Source organism: Misgurnus anguillicaudatus, chromosome 14 (assembly GCF_027580225.2).
Source record: "Misgurnus anguillicaudatus chromosome 14, ASM2758022v2, whole genome shotgun sequence".
NCBI classification, from domain to species: domain Eukaryota; kingdom Metazoa; phylum Chordata; class Actinopteri; order Cypriniformes; family Cobitidae; genus Misgurnus; species Misgurnus anguillicaudatus.
This window is the reverse complement of record NC_073350.2, coordinates 6,331,596-6,342,592: the sequence shown is the minus strand read 5'-3', so window position 1 is coordinate 6,342,592 and position 10,997 is coordinate 6,331,596. Positions and strand designations below refer to the sequence as shown.

General features: G+C 38.4%; 1 protein-coding gene across 1 annotated transcript; it reads left to right on the top strand.

Annotated features, from left to right (window-relative positions):
• Nucleotides 1-4,294: 4,294 nt before the first annotated feature.
• Nucleotides 4,295-10,930, top strand: ctbs (chitobiase, di-N-acetyl-). The gene is made up of 7 exons (XM_073875773.1): nucleotides 4,295-4,547; nucleotides 5,887-6,025; nucleotides 7,820-8,028; nucleotides 8,113-8,284; nucleotides 8,459-8,556; nucleotides 8,882-9,047; nucleotides 10,540-10,930. The coding sequence occupies exons 1-7, from the start codon at nucleotides 4,431-4,433 to the stop codon at nucleotides 10,749-10,751; spliced, it is 1,113 nt and encodes a 370-aa protein (XP_073731874.1). The 5' UTR covers nucleotides 4,295-4,430; the 3' UTR covers nucleotides 10,752-10,930.
• The last annotated feature ends 67 nt before the right edge of the window (nucleotides 10,931-10,997 follow it).

Genomic DNA, 10,997 nt, shown 5'->3' with positions numbered 1-10,997 from the left:
CCCTAGGTAAACTACATTCCTTTTAAAGTAGTTTATTTATAAAACAAGCAAAATAAACAACATGTAGATTACATAGGAACCAAAAACATTTGTTATTTTCTACGAGGTATTTGTTTAAGAGTTCAGTTTCAGCCACCATTAAACAAACAGAAACCGGAAGTAAAGTTCAGACCAGACGCTTATCGCGTCACCACACGTGCGCCCAATGAAACCATCTATACATCCTTGTTTCAGTGTATCCCGTGTTGTTTAAGTTAAATATTGATGTTAATTGTGAAATCTTGTCATCCTCATCTTGTCTACATGCACCGTGACAATAAGATTTATTGAGAATTTAAAGCTCACGTAACACGCTGTTTCTGCATTTCTGATATTAATCTGGAGTACCTATAGAGTAGTATGACATCTTTTATATCTCTGAAGAGTCTTTCGTTTAATCAGATTTATAAAAGAAAGATTAGCTTTACCGAATCTTTCCGATAACGTACGAAAAAATGAAGGAGGAGTTATAACACAGGAGGATCGAGTACGAGTCATTCAACACTATACAACCCTGTTTTAACTTATGATTCACTACATGTTCGTGTCATTTATATAATATACACGCACCTATTTCCAACGTAAGACAGAAGTCTTACTTACCACGTGTAACTCGTCATGACCCGGTTCTGAAAATCCACCGCATCAAACACACACGCAAAACTCCGCTGCTAATCCGGATAATAAACTATATCCATTGTTTCCATAAGGCTGGATGTCTTCTCCTTACATCCAAAAACACACTTCTTGTTGTGCCATTGTTGACTTTTGAAATTAAACAAAGCTGAGTGGCTTGATAAGCTGTTAGCAGCTCTAGCGTCTCCCGCTGACTGACGGCTGGGCGGGGTTTTCTGGGGGAAGTTTTCCGGCGAAAGCCCATATAAAGAAGTGATACGTATCGAAAACCCCTGAAACGTCAGTTAGAACTGTCACGGCTAGGGGCGGACCCGAGATAGCTAACAGGCCACGCCCCTCTCTACTTTCCACCTCGAGGAGGTTCCCAAGACCACCACAATGACCAAACAGATGAGTATACTACAATTAAAAGGTATCTTTATTAAATATTTAAAAAGGGAAGGGAAAAAGGGGAAGGGCAGCTTAAAAACAATCTTTTCGCCTCCAGGACGAGTTGGACCAGGGGACGGGGGCCAAGGGTCTTCTTCCTTGTTCCTCTTGAACTCGTGGCGCCCTCCGCTTCCTCCTGGAGGCAAAACAGGGAAAGTACAATCAATGTTGGTCTAGCACCGGGTCACAACTTATCTGACCGTTATTTCTGTCTCTCTTGCCCTCAGGTCACTCCGTCTCGACCTCACTGGACGCAGGGGATCGGCAAGGCACGGCTGCAGACACAGGTAAGTGATATACTGCACAGGTAGGTTACTCACAACACTGGGGCCTTTAATACACTCCAAAGCATTTGTGGAGACAGAGGTAAAGGGTTTCTCACTACTGACACTGCTTGGTCCTCTTCGAGGCGTTGCTGCAAACACAGGTAAGTGATATACTGCACAGGTAGGTTACTCACAACACTGAGGCCTTTGGTTCGTTTCTCTCCTCTGGCTCGGGCCTCAACATGCTATTTTCTTCGCACAATCTGCACGGGGCCCGGGCGGCTTCGTTTACTGTCGATACAGCACACACACAGCAAGCTTAGTGAAACACACGGTAAAAGTCACACTCACCACAGCACTCTGCACAGGCACTCCACGTGAAATTTAAGGCTTGGCCGCCTAGGTCTTGGCTGCTCGAGAGGCGGGTTGGGCGTTGTACACGCCAGAGAAAGAGAAAAGATTTCACAGGTAAATATGTTCAACAACGCCCCTCTATGTCTCCTGGTTACTTCTTCGGCTCACCTACGCATTCAATCTCCGCAGGGCCGATAACCTTCAACACCCCCAAAAAGATACAGTAACTCCTCTTCGGAATAACACAGAGCGTTTGTTATGATTGTTTACTCACGCTTGGTTGTCCAACCGATTTCCCAATATACATCCAACAGCGTTGTGTTTGCTTCTCCACATCCAAATCACACGATAACTTCCTTACTTCAACGTCTCCAACCTCTCGTCTTCCCTGAGGGATAAATGTGAGTCAACCCAGCCGATCTCCACCGTAGCAACGAGCACAAGCAACGTATTCACAAAGTGCTGCCAACAACACGCTCCGGTGTAGTGCTCCTTTAATTTCCACCGCTCCGTCCTTCTCGCTTTTCTGGGCTGCCGCACTCTTTCCTCGCGCTATAAGCGCTTCCGTGGGTCAACGGCGCCCTCCGGCTCCTCTAAGGACGGAGCGTGTGAACAGGTCTGCCCTGGGCAATAAAAGGAGCTCGTGCCCGAAACAACTCTGCCCCTTCGTGCATCTTTTGGCCTCTTTATGTGTCTTGCCTTTTCCCTCTCCTCCAATCATGGATTGCCAGCTTCATTCGCCACACCTGTTGCTCGTTTCCTCATAATCTGTGTTGCTAGGGAGACTAGAAAGTGAAAGGTGCTTTAAAAATCGGGCCCGGGCGGAAACCATCTTCAGGCGGAACCCTTCTCCGCCACTTTTGGTTCCGCCCTATCGTAGTCACCCAGTGACAGAACCGTAATCGAAAAAAACTAGCCGAAACTTGTACGAACCCTGGCGAAGTGCATTCGGCACAGAAATACTCTGAAACACGCCCAACTGCATTTTTGACACTTTGCCTACGTTTAGCACGAGGAAACAACTCTATAACTGTGTTAATAAGTCAGAATTCTTGAAATACCATTAAACCCCCCTTTAAAAACAAATGTAGAAACAAAGGAAAGCGTTCAGTAGTCCCTGGTCAGACAATAAAAACAACAGCAAAAATTAAACCGTATGAAGAAACTAGTAAGAGAGTTAATCTGCATTTATCCAGTACACAAATTGATCTACAGAAATTAATTAAAACCCATTGAAACACTGTACTGCCCTGTACCATATGTACCATGATGTGATTTTGGCCAGTATATTCTGAAACTCTTTTACGATCATTTACTGAGACTCTTGTAATATTATTAAATGGCTTTTGATGAAATTGAAATAAAACCATAAAACTGTATTTGATCATTTATCAACAGGTTTTATGTTTTGAATTGGCCTATTTCAAGGATTTTATTTATATTTTCAGTATTTATGAGAAAACATTTTAATACAAAAAACTAAATATAAATACAGCTCCTATTATATGGGTCTGGGAAAAGTCATAGTAGTATATAAAACCGGGGTCACGAGTAAGGAAATGAAACTTTTTTGGTGTGTGTGAATTGTTCCTCTAACTGCCCTGCATTCATGTATTTAAGGAAGTTGAGAGTGCTGAATGAACTTAAAGAAGTAGAGCTGACATTGTTGATAATGTTATGTTTTTCCTACAGGGGGCGCGCTGCGGCTCATCATTTTTTATTGAACATTGAAAATTTAAGATTACAAAAATGGGCAAGTCCACAAAACATGTCACAGAATATCACAAATTATACATAATAATAATAATAATAATAATATAAGGACTGCGGCTCATAATGCCCCAGTTAAAATGTTTAAAGGGTTTTGTCTAAGTATTTTTTGTATATTTTGTAGGCCTATGTACGATTTTCTTCATTCATATAAATGAAAATTAATGTGAAGTTAAAGTAAATTTCAATGTATATATCCAAGTTTAGCACTCAAGCGTAAACGATTGTGATTGGTCCTCACTTGGTGGGAGGAGCGTTAAAGATATTTTACTATTTCTCTTTTAATTCTGCACTACATACTTTTATTTTTCACTATTTGTATGTAGCCCAACTGCAAATGCTTTGGCAATACAAATGAGCAGCTTTTTAATTTAATTCAATTTAATTCAATTCAATTTTATTTGTATAGCACTTTTCACAATTATTCATTGTTTTTTATGACATAGAAAAAAAAAACACAGAAAGCAAAGAACAACAAAAGCATGGCAGTTTTCAGTTTATAATGGAGTACATGTTTATTCATGAGTACATGAGTTATTCAAATTTATTAGGTAATAATAATATATATTAAAGTGAAGTAGTAAAATCTTGGACCGTATTTTACTATATTGTTTTTCTATGTAAAATGTACATGTACATTAGAAATATGCGTACATTATAAGAGATGGCAGATAGAAACATACACAAAACTGGCAGACTTTTATTGACTGCCTAACTTTTCGTGTCACGAAAGCGCGTAAAAGACCAACAGGAAACACGGAGCTCTCTGTTCTCCGCCCCTTTTGAGTAAATATGTACCGCCCCATTTGAGACACTCCTTTCTATCCCTCTGTTTTATTTCTACAGTGTCACATGTTTTGTAGTGTTATTGTTTTGTAGACTGCTAAGATTGTAATGATTTTTATGAAAGCGTTATATCATCTGCCTTAATAAGCAATGTGGACTGCTTTGACTCTAGTCGTGCTAAGTTTGTCCGCACAGCTGTGCGCAAACATTTGTCCATGTGAGAGAGAGAAGCTCTGTGAACCCATCCGACACCAGCCGGACTCTGAGGTGAGTGAGTGACAGTCTTTGGACCATCACAATATATAAGCGAGGACTTATAAATCGTCTCAATGACACAGTGTCCCTCCAAAAACAATAAAAACTATCGCATTAATTTTAATGTATTTAAGAGTTAGAATGGGAATTTAATGGGTTTTAATGGAAATATAATGGTCTGTGGATATCTACGGGTAATGTTAGTGACGTTGATGGTGAATGAAAACCAACAGAACACCATTAATTCTGGAATAAGCTGTAAAAACAAAACCAGAAGAAATATTTTAATGGTTATAACAGCTTTTTTATTGGAAGCCATTTGACGGTAAGATCTATTTATCTTTATAATGGGCATTGTGCAGTCTTTTTAATAAACAAATATTATTTGGATTTATATTTTAATGCAATAACATTGTGTTATGATATTTAGACAACTACTTTCACTTTCTATAGAGATGAAGTGACTAGTGAGTGAACATAAAATTCAACATTTATACAGAAGCTGCATAATATACTGTCGGGGTGTCATCATGCACCATAATTTTTTAAGGGGGCACAGTGTGCACACTTCATACTCTGTCTGTAATCACAATAATTAACATCCATTATTAAAATACATTAAAACCTTTTATAATTATAATGGACTATGAGTTAGTTTAGTTGCTATTTTACACATTAATGATAAACTAAGTTAAAAATAAATAATAATAAACCTTTGGGAAATAAAATAAATCTTTGATACAAGTAGATCTTAATATAATGATGTAATTTTTTATTTTACATTTCAATTTAACTGCATTGAAAGCATGCAACTTCAAAAAATAGCCTAAAAACATATTTATATAAAATTATTAGAGGAACGCATTTTTGCATCATATATTTGACCTCAGAGGCAGAGCACATAAACATGTAATGCCGCGCCTTCTCTTGGGGTGAATCTAAATCTAAACATTAAGAAATGAACTTTGAACTGACATCTTTGTACACAAGTAGTGTAAACTGAACATTGCAGTAGCTGCTGCAATTTGAAAGTGTTCATGTTTGTGATGCCGTTTTTAAGTTTATCATATAACAAAATACAGCACCAACAGCAATGTGTCCGCGACCGTACACAATGATGGCACCATTGCTGTTCTGTTGCATTTGGGTTTGTATAATTCATTGTGTCCAGAATGAAGGACTAAAACTGCAAAAATCTCAGAGTGAATTTAAGAACTGGTCATAATTTGATAAAACAAGATGAAAAGATGCTTCATTGATTTTGAAGTTGCATGCAAAATCCACCTGGATCAAATATCTGAGGGGGCACGTGCCTCTGGTCTAACATGCACGGTTAATGCATCTCTTCCAGGTGTTTGTATTTGATGTTGGGGGAAAGGCTTGGAAATTTTACGACTGGACTAAAGTGACAACGGTTGCAGCTTTTGGAGAGTTTGATGCTGAGCTGATGTGTTACGCTCATTCTAAAGGAGCTCGGGTGGTTTTAAAAGGTAACATTCAACTGGATGGGAACACAACATTTTCACTTTTATGAGAATATGTGCATTGCAAAGACTTTACATTTCTATAGAAATTGTTATGGATGCTTGCCTTTGCAGAACCTGCCATCATGATGCAATTTTTATGTTAGTCTCTGGACTATAGATACAGCAGGGAAAATAAGTATTTGACACATCAGCATTTTTATCAGCAAGGGGATTTCTAAGTGTGCTATTGACACAAAATTTCCACCGGATGTGGCCATCGGGCCAAGTGTTGAATTCATACAGAGAAATCGGTGCATTTGGGTGTATAAGTTGAGTCGTAATGGGGGAAGTGAAATGATACAGGGACTAAGTATTAAACACATGAAGAGAACAAGGTGCAAAATGGCATAAAAAGCCAGATCATCACCTGAAATCTGTCAGTATTGAGAAAAAAACCCTGCCCCCTATCAGTACTAATTGATATTAGCTGCTTTAGTCCTAACTGATGGCCTATAAATGCTTCTCATTACGCAGGAGGCACACAGAAAAGACTTCATGATGGTTAAAAGCAAAGAACTCTCTCAAGATCTTTGTAATTTTATTGTTGAATGGGGGAATGGTTATAGGCGCATTTCCAGAATGCTGAATGTTCCTGTGAGCACTGTGGGGGCCATTATCCGGAAATGGAAAGAGCATCACTTCACCATAAACCAGCCACTATCAGGTGCTCCATGTAAGATCCCTGTCCGAGGAGTCCAAAGAATAATCAGGAGAGTTCTCCAAGAGCAAAGAACCACTTGGGCAGAACTTCAGGAAGACCTTGCATCAGCAGGTACTGTTGTTTCAAAGAAAACTATAAGCAATGCACTGAACCGCCATGCACGCTCACCACGCAAGACTCCATTGCTGAACAAAAATCATGTTGATGCTCGGTTAAAGTTTGTGGGTTATTGGGAGACTATAGCATGGTCAGATGAAAGCAAAATGTAACTTTTTGGCAGTCATTCTACACACCATGTTTGGGAAAAAAATGGCACTGCACACCACCCCAAGAACTCCATACCAACATTTAAGTTTGGTGGAAGAATCATGGTTTTGGGGCTGCTTCTCAGCAAGGGTACTGGAACACTTCATATTATTGAAGCCAGGATGAATGGAGAAATGTACCAGGACATTCTGGATAAAAATCTGCGCCATCTACCAGAAAGCTGAACATGAAAAGAGGGTGGACATTTCAGCAAGACAATGATCCAAAACACAAGGCCAAGGAAACAATGAAGTGGGCCATCTATGGAGACAACTGAAGATCAAAGTTCATAAAGGAGGCCCAAGGAACCTTCAAGATTTAAAGACCGTTTGTGTGGAAGAATGAGCCAGAATCTCTCCTGAGCAATGCAGACGACTGGTCTCTCCACAGAAGAGGTGTCTAGAAGCTGTAATCACCAACAAAAGCTTTTCTACAAAGTATTAAATAAAGTGTGTTCAATACTTATTCCCTGTGTCATTTCACTTTATTTATTATGACTCAACTTGTATACTTAAATGTTCTTATGTCTTTGTATGAATTCAATATTTGGCTTGATGGCTACATCTGGTGGAAATTTTGTGTCAATAGCCCACTTAGAAATCCCATCACCGACAAAAACGCTGGTGTGTCAAACACTCACCTTCCCCACTGTATGGCCCTTTGCTCCACGATTTAGGGTATCATTCACCATAAGTGTGAGAGGTTTCCCTTTGCAAACACTGATAATGATAAAGTAGACTTTCGTCAAGTCAGTGGCTCTGTTACTTATGCTTGTGAAATGCTCTTTACAGGAGATGTTACACTCTCAGACATAGTGGATCCTGTAAACAGGACAACATGGATCCAAGGAATGGTCCAGTTGGCAAAGAGTCAATTCATGGATGGGATAAACATAGACATCGAGCATGCCGTAGAGACGGGTTCATCCGAGTACTATGCTTTGACAGCCCTTGTCAAAGAGACCACCGAAAGTTTTCACAAAGAGATTGCAGGTTCTCAGGTACTGTAATACAGCGTGTTACAGGAAATCAAATCATGCATTTGCTGTCATCAAGATCACGACGTTATGCGCTTTGGATTGCAGGTATCATTTGATGTGGCATGGTCACCCAAATGCATAGATAAACGCTGCTATGACTACATCGCCATTGCGGATTCATGCGACCTCTTGTTTGTAATGTCTTACGATGAGCAAAGTCAGATCTGGGGCGACTGTATTGCCATGGCAAATGCACCCTTCAATCAGACACTGACAGGTAAGTGTTTGTTACGGTAAGTTACTGAAAAAAATATTAAATAAGTAGCACTTAAAATATTAAGCTTTATCAACTTAAATGTTTAGTTAAAAAATTAATTGTTATGGGTTAATAACTAAAGTATTTTTTAAGTTTTAAAGGCTTATTTATAAGAAATGCTTGTTGGTTTTTCAGCCTATGACCAATACATTAGCATGAAAATAGATCCAAAGAAACTTGTGATGGGTGTACCATGGTACGGTTATGACTACACCTGCTTAAATTTCTCAAAGGTAAGCGTTCACATTTAGGTTCTTAGTAGACACACTGAAAAAGCAACTTGCTGTACAATACTGAAAACGTACATTATTAATTAATTTACATTTTATTCTTTCTAAAGAGGTTTGGAGGAACATATTTGCATAACTACACTACAACAAAATTGAGGTTAAATAGAGCTTAGACTTTTACCTTCTATCCACACTTTTATTAATTCATACTTATACTTTAATTGTTGTAACTTTAGGCTTTAACAACTTTTAAGACATTTTGTGACAAAGCATAGGAAGAGACAACATAGATTAATTGATTGATTATTGAAATGTTTAATTTGTTCAGGATGGAATATGTACAATTCCAAAAGTGCCGTTCAGAGGAGCCCCGTGCAGCGATGCGTCCGGCAAACAGATACCCTACAGCATCATGATGAACCAGATCAACAGCTCAATATCAGGCAGACTGTGGGATGAGAACCAGCGAGCTCCTTACTACAATTACAAGGACAGCATCAGTTATATATGTGTGTTTTTTAAAGCAACACTAAAGAGTTTTTTTACCTTAAAATAACATTTCCCAAAAAGTTTCAGTCGTTCATCCACTCGACACTTTCACATTCGCTTTGCAGCCCTCTATTGACCAAAACCGCACTAAAGAAGTTTTCAACCGCTGGGTTGCGGTCCTGTAGTTTGAGTGAAAACTACAAAAACTTGCTTTACGACAGACCTACAATCCAATCAGAGCCAGCTTTGCTGCAGTAGGCTAAATTATTTATGACAGTGGTAATGGACAATTCCGCTTCCAACCTGTAAGGGTAGCAGAGAGCAAAAACTCTTTAGTGTTGCTTTAATATAATTTTACTGTATGTTTTCCACACTTCTACAAACAATATCATTTCACGTGGTCTGTCTTTACTGTCGGTTTAATGTATAAAACTCAAGGGCAACACACTGGCATATTTATTAAACACGTCTGGCACTTTTGTGTGCGATCTGCTCTGTCAAGTGTGTATTTCAATAAAGTTGTTTAGGTGTCTGTCAATTCACAAGTCTTAGTCTTATTATCTGAGCCATTCCAACGCTATAGATGTGAATAAGTGCAGTCAACACTTATACAAATATGAACTTTCAGAGAATGCATTTAGTACTGAACCATCTATGTATATTTTCCTAAACCCCTGATGATAGAGTACAGACATCAGAAAGATATCAATATATACACATTTTTTATATACACATTTTTTGTCTGTTTAGAAATACAAATGCATAATGGATGTGACAAAAAAGACACGTTTTGTGAGATGACATACTATATAGGATTTTTTGTTTGAATAAAATGCACTTAAAAGAAGAGGAAGGGGGGTAAATATATTTACATAAAAATGTCATTTAAATCAGTGGTTTTCAAACTTTTTCAGCGTGCGGCCCCCCTTGTATATGGTGCATTCCTTCGCGGCCCCCCAAATGTTTTTATAACAAATTTGTTCTAAAACGTAAAATTTATTAAGACAAAACATATTAAAGTATACAAAATAGTGCTGTTGGTTAGTAGCCTTATTTTTTTTAGGTTTAATTACCCAGAATTCATGATAAATTAATGTGTTTTATGAAATGTGATAAAACGGGCCCCCCTGGCACCATCTCGCGGCCCCCCTGGGGGCCCCGGCCCCCAGTTTGAGAACCACTGATTTAAATCATGCCATTTATAAGGAATATGCATTATTATTAAAACATCACTTATTTAATAATGGAAAAAGCTTTATAAACTATAAGAGAGACCTCATATGCGTATTTAAAGCTCCAAACATTGACATCTGAGTAATGATGAGCATGATAAAAAAATATTTATTTCATGGTAAGGTTCAACGTCTTGCATTTAAGACTAATTTTGTGGGAACATTTGTCATCCCGTAATCCATTTGTCCTGTTATCCCACTATATTCTGATAAAAACTTCAAATAATGTCTAATAATGTGAATCTGATCTGTATTTACAAGGACACTAACGGTAACATTCATCAGGTGTGGTATGATGATCCAGAAAGCATTGCTCTGAAAGCTGCTTATGTAGCACAGCAAGGTCTGAAGGGAATCGGGATGTGGAACGGAAATCTGCTGAACTACAGTAAAGATCCCATCGCCCGGCAACAGACTTCAGACATGTGGAACGCCCTCACACCCAATCCATACAGACGGTCTGCTGCTGTCTCCTAGGATCAGTCAACTATTTCTTTACAGTTAATATACAAATTTAAAGCCTGAGAGGATTTGACATCCTCTCATATATGTGTCTGAAGTCAACTTTTTTGAATTACATTTATTATGGATAACATTTTAATTAAATGCAATAAAATGTACAGCTATTATTCCCAATTAAACATTGCACTTCATGATTCTGTATCAACATACAGTTTGTTAATTTGTTTAATTTAATACTTTGACAGCTAACTCTGGCTCAAT